This window comes from Fundulus heteroclitus, unplaced genomic scaffold (genome assembly GCF_011125445.2).
Source record: "Fundulus heteroclitus isolate FHET01 unplaced genomic scaffold, MU-UCD_Fhet_4.1 scaffold_60, whole genome shotgun sequence".
Classification (NCBI taxonomy): Eukaryota; Metazoa; Chordata; class Actinopteri; order Cyprinodontiformes; family Fundulidae; genus Fundulus; species Fundulus heteroclitus.
In genome coordinates this window covers 1709827-1726780 of record NW_023397033.1, presented here as the reverse complement: position 1 = coordinate 1726780, position 16954 = coordinate 1709827, and the positions used below count along the sequence as shown (strand labels likewise).

General features: G+C 43.2%; 1 protein-coding gene across 20 annotated transcripts in view; it reads right to left on the bottom strand.

The window, feature by feature from the left end:
* fat3a (FAT atypical cadherin 3a) overlaps positions 1-16954 on the bottom strand; it is a 359084-nt gene that overhangs the window by 29040 nt on the left and 313090 nt on the right. For 19 of the 20 annotated variants that reach the window (XM_036133266.1, XM_036133267.1, XM_036133268.1 and 16 more), the window contains 2 exons: positions 8828-9540; positions 3584-3697 (listed from right to left, as the gene is read on the bottom strand). In XM_036133266.1, the coding sequence (XP_035989159.1) occupies positions 3584-3697; positions 8828-9540 (827 nt within the window). Of the gene's footprint in view, positions 1-3583; positions 3698-8827; positions 9541-16954 lie in introns of those variants that run through there. The other variant, XM_036133273.1, reaches the window with a different exon arrangement.

Genomic DNA, 16954 nt, shown 5'->3' with positions numbered 1-16954 from the left:
CCTGGACAGGTCGCCAGTCTGTCGCAGGGCAACACAGAGACAAACAGGACAAACAACCATTCACCTACACACTCACACCTAAGGACAATTTAGAGAAGCCAATTAATCTAACAGTCATGTTTTTGGACTGTGGGAGGAAGCAGGAGTTTTATTTATATTGCGTCAATTCACAATACGTCAGCTCAAGGCACTTTACTTAATTTAATTAATCAAATTATACAAATTGGTAAAAAAGTTTCCAATCCAAGGAAACCCAGTAGATTGCTGCAAGTCTTGACAAGCAATATTCACTCCTCATGAAAGAGCGTAGAGCCACAGTGGACAACCGTCTGCATTGTCTATGGCTTTGCAGCAATCCCTCATACTGAGCAAGCATGAAGGGACAGTGGAGAGGAAAACTCCCCTTTAACAGGGAGAAAAACCTCCAGCAGAACCAAGCTCAGTCTGACTGGGGGTTAGAGAAGACAGAGCAGATGCACAAAAAAGACCAGGTGTACCTACTATTAAGAAAAAAGTGTCAACGAATAAAAAGTTAAAAGTTGAAATAACAACAAACAATGTAAATTGGAGAACAGTAGGTGAACTCAGCAACGTGAGAAAAATTGTTTAGGCTGCTGGATGTCCTCCAGCAGCCTAATCTTATAGCAGGATAACTACAGAGATAGCTCAGGGTAACCTACTTCACTCTAACTATAAACTTTGTCACTATATTATAACCACTCGTCACAAGGGCTCAAAGGCAAATAGATGAGAGTGTTTTCCCCAATGTTGCTAAGCAGTGGGCAAAAGAGAGTGTTTGTCCATGACCAGGGTGTTTTATACAGTGGCCCACTGCTGTGAGAACAGTCCCCCAAGGGCCTGTAAAAGTCTCACATTTCAGTAGCTTTAAACTTTAGTCTGATTCTATTCATCATGGCCTGATTGCGCAACGGTGGAGTAAGAAAATGAGGAGTTTACAAACCTATCAATTTTATAACCTTAATTTATCATAAAAAGTTTTTTTTACGATAATTTTAGGCAAGAAAGTACATCTCCAAATTTCATCTGTGCAGTCTGTTCATCAGGATTATGAGCCAATTTAAATTCTGCTCGGTCAGGAGTGGCAGAGACCTGCTGACAGGCGAGCCTGGCTGCGAAGACTGTAGTGTTATGGCTTGTGTGGCGAGCCAGTCTGTGATTTCCTGCTGACTGAATCATGTTTGTTGAGGCTGAAAAGTCACCCTAAAGGGTTTACTAAGTTAGGCGGGGATATTTGCGCATAACAGATATAAAGTTAAAGTCTTTGCTGGATGTTTTCAGCGTTTTAAGTTAATTTCAAAGTTTCACCACTCTCTCTCTCTTTGAGTGTCCGTGAAGCAGGCTTGCTTTCTGTGGCAGAGAGAGAGGAGGAGAGAGTGCTCAGGGCTTGTAGCCTAGAATTGATTTACATAAAAAAAAATTTCTGTGATCAAAACTCTGCATACTGTATTTAAAAACTGTCCTTTCCCACTCAGGTAGTATTCAATTCAATTTTATTCATATAGCACCTATTCATGAAACATGTCATATCAAGGCACTTTCCAAAGTCAAATTCAATCAGATTATACAGATTGGATCAGATTATACAAATTGGTCAAAACATTTCCTATCTAAGGAAAGGATTGCATCAAGCCTTGACAAGCAGCATTCACTCCTCCGGAAGAAGCGCAGAGCCACAGGGACAGTTGTCTGCATTGTCCATGGCTTTGCAGCAATCCCTCATACTGAGCAAGCATGAAGCGACAGTGGAAAGAAAAACTCCCCTTTAACGGGAAGGAAAAACCTCCATCAGAACCAGGCTCAGTCTGAACGGTCATCTGCCTCGACCGACTGGGGTTTAGAGAAGAGTAACCGCGGAGGAGCGGAGTGATATGGGAAGAATATTTAATGCCTCGTAAAATTCAGTGCGCCTTATGGTGCAAAAAATATGGGTAATTTTTTAAAAGAACACCGAAATCAGTCATTTGATGATGGCGGCTGTTCTGTTTTGATTTTCCCTGTGTCACTCTTGTCAGTATTACAGGCTGGTTTCGATGTGAGTGGAGCAACTCCAGATGGATGTGTGGAGCCCTGTGGAACAAAATCTATCTGGCGAGAGTCAGGTTACCTTTCTAAGGCTAATCAAGAGTTTTCTATCCCAGACTTTCCTGTCCCTTTCTTTTTTTATTTTTTTATTTAAATGGGACTAACCACAGTCAATTTTCCAACCAGTTCTAATAGGGGAACTGAAAGAAAATAAGAACATACAGTAATGATAAATGTATAAAACTCAAGTTTTCTTTCAGCATTTTTCTTTCAGGGTCACCACAGCGAGTCTCACATCTCTTTTCATCTAACCCTATCTTGTGCATCTTTTTCTCTCACACAACCTTCATGTCCTCTTTAACTCTACCCATAAATCTCCTTTGGTCTTCCTCAAGGTATCCTGCCTGGCAGTTTCAGTCTCAGCATTCTTCTACCGATGGAATTACTATCTCTATTCTATACATGTCCAAACCATCTTTGTCAGGAATCAAGTCAAAGGACACCTAAAGAGAGAGTGCCGAACCCTTGAAGAATGGCTAATACAGGAGTTTAAGACTGCAGTAGCTTTCTACATAGCTCAAATTCAGTTTACATAAAAACAAAATGGGATCCACTGGGATCTTCTGTGAGATGGCAGATTTCTGCCATCTCACAAGTACAGTTTGTCCTCAACTATTGGAAATTTTATTTCATAAGCATTTACAATACTGTCATGTTTGCATTAAATGGCTATATATATATATATGTCTGTAAGCACTGATACTGAGCAGCACAATCATTGGTTGTATATAATAATAACCATGTGAAACAGATTGAAAAACAGAACATATCAAGCAAATCTAGCCAGAGAATATAAACATATTGCAGTGGCTTTGTATATTTGACTTGTAAAAATGTTGTTCTTTTTCATTTAGGAAATTGATCCAAACTACTTTTTTTGGTCAGAAAACATTAATTAAGACTTAGAATAGTGTTTAGATAGGTCATTTTCTAAAGGATTCAATAGCACAACTGCATCACATATCCAAACTACTTGCGGGTTTCAGATGTGCTTCCTAAGCCTTTTTAAGACCATCACTATCACAAACTGTAGGACAAGTAATATAGTTTGAAAATATGGACAGACCTTTCTCCTGAAAAACACAAACTGTTTGTGTTATCTATGTAATTAACACAACAACCTTTTTAATTCACATCATCTTAACTTTTGAAATACAAGTTTCGGGTTGCTCAAAGATGGCATATTAAAGCCTGCCCTTTGACAATCGTGTCATTTAAGTAAAAGTTAAAAAAAATGACTGAAATCTGTTGTGTAGGTTTTGACAGATTTGTATGACCTTGACTTCACCGTAAAAAACACAAGTTGGAAGCTAACTTTAGTAAATATTGATGAAAATGTTGGTTCTGATTAGTACAATTTTCAAAGATAGAACTGAGTTTCTTTAAGCAAATGACAAACAAGAAAATTAAGCTCGGAAAGAAACCACACATGACTAGTATGAAGAACTAAAACCTTCTATAATAGGAGAACATGTCTTACCATTATCCTCACAGGAATCCAACTGAAAGGAACTCAGAGACTGGGCCTCTAAGTTACTGTGTTGGTTGCTACTTGAGAAACATGTGTCCCCCTCTGCTACATTGACCACTTTATCTGCAGGAAAAGATCAATATGTGAATACTATTTACAGGTATTTACACAAATTTACACAAATATGGATTACTGCTACCTACTGGCTTTACATTGAGTAAAATGTGATACACTAGCAAAGGAAGGGCAGACTGTGGGGAGCTAGTATTAAATATGATGTGGCAACCTTCAAAAACTTCATAGTCAGGGTTCAAATCTAGTTAGGTAAATGGTACATAGTCGTTTATTCTATAGCTCTTTTTAATCTCATATACAATGTTCTCACAACTGCAGAAGAAGGAACATATTTTATGTCCAGGGGCCTCATGTACAAAGCACACAAAAAACTTGCATCACAATGTTTATCACCCAACTTGGCATGCATTTTCACCTGCTGTGAAAATGTGTAGTGGCAACACAAACTTCTTTAATCGACAATAAAAAAAACACCAATCACTGAAACTCACCCAAATCTACTGAAATATGTCTCTATTAAGTTTTATTTCATCCAAGGTGCATCAAATTCAAAGCTTTTTTGAGTTGAAGTCTTTATGGTATAAACCCATATGTAGAAATAGAATCACATTTGGCCTCATATAATAATGTAACATACATTGAAATTATGGAAACAACCTCACTCAGATGGAAAGTGTTAATATTCCTCTATTTTTGTCCCATGTAGATGTAAATGCAAATTAGTCTCTGTTTTGATTCCTAAGGTGGAGACAATCACACATGTCCATAAAGAGCGTCATAAAGATGCGTGTAATTGAGGAACAGTGGCAGCATTGATATTGCTGGAAAACATTGGCAACAAATCAATGCAGAGGAAGCTTCCGCTTAGAGATCACACTAGCAAATGATAATGAGTGGCTTATTAACTGACTCAGATTGGCGAGGGAGATAATTTTTTAACTGGCCCGTTACTGGAAACAGGGAAACTCGTTTCAAGTTCTAACTCCTTATGTGGTTTCTACAAGCTGAGCTTTTCAGAGGGAGCTGACTGACAGGTTCGGTAGTTAACATCCCTGGGCTATCCCAAGACTGCCCCCTAGGACGATCTTATCAATATGTTGTTCAGATACATACAATTATCTTAAACAGTGGCTCTCATGTGCAGCAAGGACCACATTTCCAGAGCTATGACTGCACTCATATTGCTATTATCCTGCTCAACTCAGGATTTTGTTATACTAGTAGATTCATTATAATTATTGTTATATTAGCTGTATCTGGAACGAAATAAGAGCAGGCTCTGTATGCGATTTCTGATTCATGTTTCTTATGTAACATCCTGCCTCATCTTCAAGATTTAAAGTACTCCACGTAGTGTGTGTGGGGACAGACTTCCTCATTGAAGTATGGGAGGCATATTCACTACATTATAATGATTTGGTGAACATCACAATGAATAGCATTAGCCTATAATCAAGCTCAGTGCAGCAGCTAGACAGCATTGCTTAATTCTGATAGACATTGTAGAACTAAATGGGTAGGATTAGACAGATTTTCTTACTTTCAGCCAGCTCCTTTAACGAGTCACTGATGTCACTTATGAAGCTGTTGGTTTGCAGTAATTCACTACAAGTATCCCTTGATGTGTCTCTGTGACTGTCTGAATACTCTGTTGCCATGATTATTTGAATGTGTGGCGGATTACTTCCAGGTGTTTTTACTGATATGCATATCCAATTCCAATTCCACGGATATTGGTATGTACCAAGGCAACGAATGTGGTCACCCGTCTATGCATGGTTTTGTACATCTCAATTTTTTTGTTTGCCACAAGTTTCAGGATTTTTCCCTACTGTCAATGTTGAGTTATGAGAGCTGCGCTCTTTTTCATACAAGATGATGCAGGGCAGAAATAGTCATGTTCTGAACGTGCTGCAGTCTAACTTAAAACTGTACACAAAATAAGCAGCAAAGTTCACAAATTTTCTGTTGCTTGTAAGAAAAGAACTATAGCAGGGGGCTAAAAGTAGGGGGCTAAGGCTTTGAGTTGGCATACACTGCAATGCTTCCCATCTCTAAGCATGAGAACGATCCTGGTGTGAGGCTTTTAGTTGGTGACTAAGCCTCTTCTCCCTCTCCATATTCTTTTAAGGTTAACTCATCCGCAATCAGAATCAACTTTTATTTGCACCAAGTTTGATAGTGCAAAAAATAAATTTAACTTGGGATTATAATGCTTGCATGATTGTAGATTTCAGGAGGTTCAACACTATTACCAACCTGGGAGAAGTGGAGGTGCCACATCTAGTTCCTGATTTGTTGTTGTGGTGTGACAAGACTAATATGTACAGCTTTTTCAACTCCAACAACTGTTATGTTGCATCCATCACAGGTTTTGTGTCGCTCTGGCATTATTTTTATCAACAAAATTGTGCGTTTTGCGACATTAGAATTGCCTCTGTGGCTTTACGTAGCGTCACGTCGCTCCCATGAGGCACCTATGCATAGGGATATTGTGTAAATCTCTATTGCCACATTCACGCTCAATGTGAACGCAACTTTGGTCGTCATGCACATGTCCACAAAGAAACTGATGTGTGACATCACTACATCAATTAGTTGGTTTATGTCAGAGGCTGAAGCTTTGAAAATGTTCCAGTCACTGCAGTCCAGACAGTCCTGAAGCATAAGCTTTGAATCATTAGTCCATTTTTAACAGTCCAAATGAGGTTTTCAGTTTCTACTTGTAGGTGGGTATAAGTTGGAGCAGTCAGTGGTTGGAGAATCCAATTTCTGCACATGGGGCTACAATTTAAAACCTTGTAGCAGTGGTTCAGTGTTTCTTTCCCTCTGTTGTGCAAGTAACTTGCTGTCTATATCTGGAAAGTTGATTGGTGAAGTTTGCACTGATAAAGTCACCCAGAAAAATTATGAGAGAGGTGGGGAATAGCCTCTCGAAATTCATTATCATATCAGCAAGCAAGAGGAGGGGGATGTAGGTTCTAGCCACTATAAAAAAGGAGAATTGTTTTGGTGAATGAAAAGGATTACAATTGATAAAGAGTGTATCTAGGTGAGGGCTGCATGATTTCTGCAACAGTGCAATATTGAGTACCAGTCCCCATTAATATAAAAGCAATGCCACTTTCTTTGTTTTACTCTGAGAGCTCGGCGCAGCTGTCTGCCCAAAACAGCTGGAACCCTGGCTGTGCTGGAGCATTGTCTGCTCATCCAGACATGTTTCAGAGAAGCATAGTGCAACAGATTGGTGAAAGTCTGAGGAGGAGCAGTTCCTCCATTTTGTTCACCAGGGAGCAGACATTCACCAGGATGGATGGTAGCTGAGGACACGGTCCCCGTCTATGAAGCCTGATTAGTTTTACAGTCCGTGTCCCTCACTTGCGTCTTTGGAGGATTCCACAGATGGCTGCTGGGCTTCCAACCAGGATCTCAGAAAAGATCTCTGGATCAATAAAAAAGGAAGAGAAACTGCCCGGTGGAGTCCACCGGCCAGTTTTATGTTTAAAAGTTTCTCCTTGATAAAAATGGCTGCCGTGTGTTAACAGAAAAGACAAAAAAATGAGCAGAGTACCGGGGCAGGCTTCCACGATGCCATAATGTTCACCTGTTTTGCAGATCATCTGGTAGAGGGATCTGGTTCCAACAAAAAAACGTTTTTCATGGCAATTTTCATTAAATTTGTTCTTATTACTGTACTCTCACAAATCAGAGTCATGGAAGGACACTGTTTGATTCTTGTATGTTGCCTTCCCAAAATCTTTGCTTGCTTGTTTTTGTTCATCCCTGTAAGTTGGAATCATATCTTAGCCTCATACTTTCATATTTATCTATTTTGCCCCTGCTCTCTGTGTCTCTGAGTCCCAAAACTAATTTAACTCCCCCACAGCTATTAGTTCTCTGGCATCACATATCTTTTTCTACTCAACCCTTGACCTCCATGTAACCACTCCCTTTTGTTAAAGGTGAAACCCAGCACATACAGTTGAAACATGTATAGAAACAAAAAATATTTTGTGTCACTGTTTGATATTAAATCTGTATAACTTTTCCTATGTATGGTCAGTTAGGGCTACGAGAATACTTTCTACTTGCCAATAGCTAGATTTTTCTTCCCATTCTTTTATTACTTCAAGGCCAGAAGATTCATTCTCAGTTCTGAAATTCACTTTAAGCTGCATGAGTTTGGTCAAACAATTGGGGTTTCCTTGTATAAGCATCTTATATTAATTTGCTTAAAATTTGGCCTATTGCGCCACATGGAAGTTGCATAAGTTGGTGAGCTTTGAAGACCACCTTTCTCAAACACAACTTTTTAGCTCTGCCCTCAGTTTCAATTGGTTAGCCAGTCTCATGCCACCAAACATATCCAATATAATTTGAATACTTCTGAATAAGTTACAAAGTCGCTTAATGTTTTGCAGCAGCCATCACCAAGCTCTCATCTCAGTGCCAGAGAAAAATGTGGGATGAGCGGAAAAGGCGTGGGTGAGCAAGGTGGCCCTCACAACTGAATCAGTTCCACGAGTTCTATTGGGACAAATGGGCCAAAATTAAAAACTTATTGTGATAAACTTGTGGTACAATGTTCAGAACATTTGGCCTGAGTTTTACAGTTTAAAGACAATTATACCAAATATTTAAAGAATATTTAAAAGAAATTGTCTCTGTCATTATTATTGTTACCTGGCAAATTCTGTCCCTCTACCTGCCAAAATGAACAGGGCAAAAATCTTAACTTTAACATATTAGCAAATGCAGGTATTTGACATTTTATTGTGAACATTCCTGCCCTAGAGAATGATAGAGTGAAATATTTTTGTAAACCTGGTAATACATCAAAGTTGAGGTTTCCTAGTTGTATTTGAAATGTTAATTAAAAGTTGAATATCATTCAGGTATAACTGAGATGGACACAGAGCCATTTAAAAGGCTGGCTGGTAGCAGTTATTAAAGGATGTGACCGAATCACCTCCTCCTAACTCTAAGGACAGTCCCCAGTCCTTTTTAAAATAAAAACAGTCTGACATAGGGTGACAAATTGAACTACTGTGATGTACACTATATACAACACAACACCACCACAAATGATACAAAAGCCCTAACAGTCTGCTGCACACAGATTTGAACCAGTTCCTCTAAGTCACTGTAACCTATACTTACAGCTAGTGTAAAACTCACCCTCATCACTGGCCAAAGGGCTCTTGCATATGGAGTCACAGTCTGAGCGACAAGGTGAGGCTGGTGGGAGGTTGGGGGCCACGCTGCACACCACCACTCCTCTCCTTATGGTTCCAGAGAGGATTCTTGGTGATTCAGGGTGAAAGGTGCTCTTTTCAGTGTGCTCCCCAGTATGTTTCTCCGACAGCTTTTCTAGTTTCTCGAGTGGGTCTCCTTGGAAACAAGGTGTGTATGCCATGGGTCTTACTGGGACCTGTGGAGGTCCAATTACACCAACCCCTCCCACAAAGTTTGGTTGTATACCTGAGTCTGAGTACAGGGTTTGGTGGTCTTCAGGTGTGCAGTGTAAAGTCTTTAATGGAATACAACTGGCTTTGTTGAGAAGTGCTGCAGTGGCTGGGTCCTGAACCAGAGATAGATCGTTCCTTGAGTAGTTTTTATTAAAAACTTTCTTGCGAAAAGCAATAAAGAGAACAATAAGGATGATAATGACAAAAAGCACTGCAGTAATGCCAATCAGCTCCTCCTTGCCAACCACAGCATGACCAGCCTGCATGTCCGGGACAACAACGGGTCGTAAAGTGCAGCGTTGTCCCACAAAGCCAGGTGTACAGTTACAGTAGAAGGAGCCGGGAGTGTTGATGCAGGTGCCTCCATTCTCACATTCACCCTCAGGATTGTTTCGGTCACATTCATTCACATCTTCCTCACACCTGCAAGATGAAATGAGAAGAGATCAGTTGATGTTCCATTTAGCAGCTCCAACATGGGTTTGTATCAAAATATCTCAAATAGTTTTTAGGGAGGAATAATTCCTATGGGAAATATGGGAACAAAATGAACCATCTTTGTATCGTAGTAATATTAGGTTTTGTGTCTTAGGTGTTAGACATTTTGAGACAGAAAACTATCACTGGCACTGGTGCAAATGGATGGTTCAGTTCTGGGGTTCTACAACCTCAAACAAAGGTTAATTTTAACAGTTATCAGGCTGGGTATAATAAAGAGAATCAGAAGTTTCTTGGTTCATGGTCTTGAACCGGAAAAGGGTAGAGTGCCTTCTCCGGGTTGGGGAGGATGTGCTGCCCCTAGTGGAGGAGTTCAAGTATCTTGGGGTCTTGTTCACGAATGAGGGGAGGATGGAGCGGGATATTGACAGGCGGATTGGTGCAGCGTCTGCTGTGAAGCGGGCGCTGTACCGATCCGTTGTGGTGAAGAGAGAGCTGAGCCAAAAGGCGAAGCTCTCGATTTACCCGTCGATCTACATTCCTACCCTCATCTATGGTCACGAGCTTTGGGTCGTGACCAAAAGAACGAGATCCCGGATACAAGCGGCTGAAATGAGTTTTCTACGTAGTGTGTCTGGGCTCTCCCTTAGAGATAGGGTGAGGAGCTCAGTCATCCGGGGAGGACTCAGAGTAGAGCCGCTGCTCCTCCACGTCGAGAGGAGCCAGTTGAGGTGGCTCAGGCATCTGGTCAGGATGCCTCCTGGACGCCTCCCTGGTGAGGTGTTCCGGGCACGTCCCACCGGGAGGAGGCCCAGGGGAAGACCCAGGACACGCTGGAGGGACTATGTCTCCCGGCTGGCCTGGGAACGCCTTGGGATTCCTCCTGAGGAGCTGGCCCAAGTGGCCGGGGAGAGGGACGTCTGGGCCTCCCTACTGAAGCTGCTACCCCCGCGACCCGACCCCGGATAAGCGGAAGAAGACGGATGGACGGACGGAGAAGTTTCTTGTTGGGCTGGTTGGGTTTTTGAGTTTTTACAAAGTCAGTGCCTGGGACCCTTGGGTTTTGCACTCTCGTACAGCCAGTGATCACTCGTGTAGCTAGCTCATCCTATTTTGACAAATTATTGCAAATTTGTTGAAATCCTGCTTTTGTGTCTAAAACTGTCAGTGTGGAGCCCTTCTTAGGTTAAACTGTTGTCTTGCATAACGTTTCGAATCTGTATTGGTATTGTTTCAAAAGTTTTTGTGACATCATTTGGAAAAAAAACTTTTGTCAGTAGCTCTGCTGTTATGGGGCACAAAAGCAGCGGCGTCTTTAAAAAAATACAGCTCCATCTTTTCTCTTTGTAGTGAGCATTGTTGCACTTTTCAGACCCATCTAGTTACTTTTATTCTTCAAAAAAGTGTCTAGCATCAAATCTAACGACTTTATATGTGTTATTGGCGAATTTGTGTAAAAGCACAAACTGTTCTGCAGTAACTGTCTTGAGGCAGCAGTGAGTCCTGGTACTTCCCTTAGTGTTGTCTCACAGCTGCTGCCTTGTCCTGAAACCCACCTGCAGTGTGGTACTAGAGTATTTTAAAATGCCATACAGGACAACACCACAGTGTATTAAAAGCCAGGAAGAAAGTGTGTTTTTAAAATAGATAAATAGGAATAGAGGATGCCTATCTGATACTCAGTGGTAAGTTATTCCATAATTTAGGAGCAGCAACAGCAAATGCTCTGTCATCTCTGAGCATCAGCCTAGTTTTAGGGAACGTCACCTGCAGCTGATCAGCTGATCTAAGGGATCGGGGTGGGCAGTAAGGTTGAATCCGCTCACATAAATATGGTGGAGCTGGGTTGTTCAAACATTTAAAAACAAATAACAAAAGCTTAAAATTAATTTTGTAGTGCAGGGAGCCAGTGAAGGGATGTCAGGATGGGAGTGATATGCTCGTGCCTACGGTTCTGAGTTAACAAATGAGCAGTAGAGTTTTGCACAAGCTCCAGACAGGCAAGTGAGGTCTGGCTAATGCCTATATACAGTGCATTACAGTAGTGAAGACGAACTGTGATAAAAGCATGGACTAGTTTCTATTTATAGATTTATAGATTTGTATAATCTGATTGAATTGGACTTGAAAGTGCCTTGAGATGACATGTTGTATGAATTGGCACTATCCATCCATCCATTTTCCAAACCGCTTAATCCCTCATGGGGTCGCAGGGTTGCTGGTGCCTATCTCCAGCGTTCACTGGGCAAGGGGCGGGGTAGAATTGTCACTATATAAATAAAATAAAATTGAATTGAATTGAAGAATTGAATTGAATAGTTTCTCCAAGTCAGGTCTTGTTAAGATTGATTTTACCTTTGCTTTTTGAAGAAGTTGATAAAAACTTCTCTGAACAACACTGCAGATCTTTTTCTGAAATTTAAAATCAGAGTCAAACTTTACCCCCAGATTGGTGAAAGTCCCTGAGATAAAATGACAGTGAGCCAAGATCTACTTTTGGGAGAGGGACAGCAACTCGGTCCAAACAACATAACTTCTGTCTGGTTCTCATTTAAGTTAAGGAAGTTCAGAGAAAGCCATGCTTTAATGTCCTCAAGGCAGTGTGTGAGTTGCTGGACAGTGTTGTTTTGTGCCAAAGGGAAATAGATTTCGCAATCATCAACATAACAGTGAAATGAAATGTCACATTTCCTAAAAACAGAGCCCATTGGGAGAAGGTAGAGAGCAAATAAAAGAGGGCGGAGAATTGACCCCTGAGGGATTCTATATGGAAGAGTAGCTGTGGAAGACATAAAGTTGTACATTTTTACACAAAAACACCTACTAGTTAGGTAGGACTGAAACCAATCTAGGGCAGCACCGCTAATGCCCACACAGTGCTCAAGACGAGAGATTAAAAATACTGTCATCAACAGTTGCTGCCAGTTGCACTCACGACTGGCAGCACGAGTGACGTTATTTTGCCAGGGCTTGCGTGCAGGTCTGGTGCGCCAGCTCTCTAAAGGAGCGATAATGTCCAAAATTTGTAGACAGATAGAGTGGAAGCTGGAAACCAGTTCATCAGTATTTACACAAAGAGAGTTCAACATACGATAGCGTTGAGGAAGAGCATGGAGTTTAACCGGACAGTAAGTGGGAATGTCAAACAGAATTGCCATATGATCTCAAAAAACAGCATCACAGATGTCCAGATTGGTGACATCCAGAATGTTAAAAGACGTTAAGTTAAAAGAGTCAACAACATTTAAAAAGCTCCTGGAGATTGGCTCTTCTGGACAACAAGTGTTAGTATTAAAATCACGAGAATAAGAAAATTATCATATTTAGGCAGAATTTTGGTCAAAACTTCAGAGAAGTCACTTATAAAATCATCATTGTACAAGGGTGACCGATAAATGACCACACACATCTCAGCATGAGTGAGACCAAATGAACAATGTTCAAAGCTTGTGAAGGAGGATTGAAGGAAAATTTGCCAGCATTTAAAGCCACTTTTAAAAACAACTGCTATTTCTCCTCCTTTGTGACCCGACTGACATAGGGAATTAAAATAGCAGAAATCCAGTGATGACAGTTCATTAAGAGAGGTTGATTGGGGGTGGGGGGGGGGGGGGGGGTCTGGATGGCTCGCGCCGGGATCCCACCTTTCATTTCATTTCTTTCTTTCTTTATTTTTTCTCAGAAGGTTTGGTGGGTGGGTTGGGGGTTGGAGTGTGGGCCCTGGCACCTGTCCCTGGCCTCCGGGCTACGGTGGTGCTGCTGGCGGGGCCCCCTTCTCCGTGTGGGATCTCGGGGAGCGGGGCTGCCTATTGGAGTCAGCAGAGGAGCTGGCTCCCTGGGAGTGCAGCAGGCCCACCAGTCCTTTTCTCCCCATCCCCGTAGTCCTCCCTCTGCCTGCTCCATCATGCTTTCTTCCATTCTTCAATGCATGATCTCCGATTACCGCATGGAGTCTGGGGCCTGGAGGAAAGGCGGGCTGCCGGGTCCAAGTTCTGGGAGGGGGGTTGTTGTGGGGCCCGGGTGGCTTGTCGGGACTGGGGCTGACGCCCTTGCTCTCCCCAAAAAGGGGTAGGGGGAGGGGTGGTTAGCGTAAAGAGGGGGAAGGAGTGGGTTTAAGTATTTAGGGGGGGGGGGTCTGGTTGGGTCATGTTGGCCCCCTACCCAGGGGGGGCTTGGGCCGGGGGCGTCTGGTCCGGGGGCGGGATGGGGGTTCAGGACCGAGCAGGTAAGGTGGATTGTGGTCTGCCCCCCCCCCCCACTTGGGGCTAGGTTGGATGTAAGTGTCACGTGTAAATGTGTGTACGGTGTGTTTTTTTCTCTTTTCTTTTTTTAGCCAGTGCATTGTGAGTGGGGCTCTAGGGTGGGAATGTTTGTGAATGAGATTATGTGTGTGTGTGTTTTTTTTTACCAGGTTTGGGTCCGATCCGCTCCCTCTCCCAAGAACATCCCAAGTCTCCACTAGGTGCAGAGCTCATCCCCCCTGTCCTGCCCCCCTCCGCTGGCTGGCGCTTTGGCCCGCTGGCGCATTGGTGGCCCTCGGGTTCGGGGCGGATCCCCGGGAGGGCGGCGGTTCATTCCTGGCAGCTGCTTCGCGGGGCCTGGCCCCCTGGGGCTCGGTCGGGGCTCCCGCCAGGGGGCGTGCTCACCCCCGCGGCTCCTGGGAGCTTCGGCATTGCGGCAGCTGGGGGTTTTCCTTGGGGTAGTCTCTCCTCTTCCCTTGGTGGGGGGGGGGGTTCTTCTGTGTTGGCCCCTCCTGGGCACCCTGCTTTGGGGGGCCCTTTGGGGGTCTGGGGTTATGGGTCCCCCGGCGCCTACCTCTGTGCTCGAGGGAGGCAGATCTTTGGTTCTTCACATCCACTATTGAGCATTTTCTTTTGGATAAATTTTACATAACCAAGTGCACTCTCAAACACCTACAGATGCTGGGTACCAGGTACTCAGTGTTCACTTCTATACAGAATGCCTATCATTTATCTATTTATTTAAACATTTATTTTCTCTCATCTATCACATTATGCATGTCAGATTATACTATATCAGTTGGTTGTGCTGTTCTTTTTACATCTCTGTTTGGTGAGATGTGATCTGGTGATGAAGCAGACTGAAGGCGTTTTATGACTCTCTCCCTTTTATCTCTTTCTTTCACCTCTTCTCTTTTTTTTCTCTTCTTATTCTCCCTTTACTCTTCTGCTTTTCCACTGTCCACATTATGTGATTACCTCCTGAATCATAATAAAGCTATTTACAAGCATGAATCAAGCGGAGCACTATGTCAAAGTCTGACTACTCCACTTGTGAAATCAAAATCTGTCGAGCTTTATTTGGCAATAAGACAACAATTCTTATGGCCACATTGCTAGACAGGACACTGGGAGAAAGAAAAAAGAGAGGTTGATTCACCGGTACTCAGCCATGTCTCAGTCACACTAAGAAAACCCAAACCATGGACATGAATAAATTCCTCACAATAAAAGTTTTGCTTGCTTGTGATCTTATGTCGACAAGTCCGAACCTGGCAGGGGCCAGTGTGTCCAAAGCAGCAACTGTCTGTGGAGCCTGACACAGGGGTAGTAGATGGGTAGAAGTAGAAGTTGTAGAAGGGATATACACCACGGCAGTGCTAGCAGGGACGGGGGAGCAGGGGCCGTGGAGGTGGACAACTCAATTTCAATTCAATTTTATTTATATAGCGCCAATTCATGAAACGTGTCATCTCAAGGCACTTTACAAAGTCAAATTCAATCATATTATACAGATTGGGTCAGATTTTACAGACTATACAACTTCATCTGAACCGATGGTGCGGCGATCGTTGTTGCGTAAAGAGACTAGGTACTGCTCCATTTCTCCTCTGGGAAGCCACAGGAAATCTTGCCAAGAAGGCCTTAAACTTTAACAGTCGGCCACTGCTTTTACCCCGGCGGTGCCAGCTTTTTTGCCAAGGAGGTGGAACAAGGGTACAGCAACGGTGAGCAGGTATCTGACCAGGGTAGCAAAACGGTTGGAACTTTGTATGAACATCATAATCATGGTCGGTTATAACAAAATCCTTGGAAGAGAGGCGAAGATCAAACAGAGCTTGGCCATCATATATAAGCAGTGAACTGACCTTGGCGACAATAGACAGAAAAAGCACTAATACAATGTCATGGTGCAGCTTCACCTGCTGCACCATGACATTTTCTGGCACCTTCTTCCTTCCATAGACTCCAGTTTCCACTCACCTTTGATTACTGCCACCTATCGCTGTCAATTACCTGCACTCATTCCTCCTACTTAAGGACCTCTCATACCTCCCGTCTTTACTGGATCGTTGTCAGATGTCTGTCCTGTCGTGGTCAGTCTCCCACCAGCCTGGACTCTGTCAGAATCTACCTCAGTGTCCGCCAGCTTCATCCCACTTTTCTCATCAGCTTTGTCTGCCATCTAACCTGAACAGTGTAACCCGGGATTCATCCGTGAAGAGAACATCTCTCCAACTTGCTAGATGCCAAGCATTTGCCTAGTCAAGTCGGATACAACGACAAACTGGAGTCAGATGGAGAACCTGATGAGGACGACGAGCATGCAGATGAGCTTCCCTGAGACGGTTTCTGATAGTTTGTGCAGACATTCATAAACTGTGCAGACATTCATAAACTGATTGTTTCAGCAGCTGCCTGAGTGGCTGGTCTCAGACAATCTTGGAGGTGAACTTGGTGGATGCGGAGGTCCTGGGCTGGTGTGGTTACATGTGGTCTGCAGTTGTAAGGCTGGTTGGATGTACTGCCAAACAGAATAATTCGAAGACCTCCTTAATCCCACCAACACATCTTCCATTGAGGAAGCAGAGCCTGGGGACTCTGGGTCGGGTTTTCCCATCTCTGGTGCTGAGGTCACCGAGGTGGTTAAAAAGCTCAGATCAGTGGCAAGGCCCCGGGGTTGGATAAGATTCGCCCTGGGTACCTTAAGGCTCTGGATGTTGTGGGGCTATGTTGGTTAACGCGACTCTACAACATTGTGTGGGCATCGGGGGCAGTTCCCCTGGATTGGCAGACTGGGGTGGTGATCCCCCTATTTCAAAAGGGGGACCGGAGGGTGTGTTCCAACTACAGAGGAATCACACTCTTAAGCCTCCCTGGTAAGGTCTATTCTGGGGTTCTGGAAAGGAGGGTCCGTCAGATAGTCGAATCTCAGATTCAGGAAGAGCAGTGTGGTTTTCGTCCTGACCGTGGAACATTGAATCAGCTCTACACCCTCAGCAGGATCCTGGAGGGTGCATGGGAGTTTGCCCAACCAGTCTACACGTGTTTTGTGGATTGAGCACCCGCCCCTTTGCCCCTTGATGCCCAAAGTGCCCTTTTGTCAGTGTGTTTTTTTTTTTTTATGTGTGTGTATTTGCGTTTGTGTGTGTGCATGT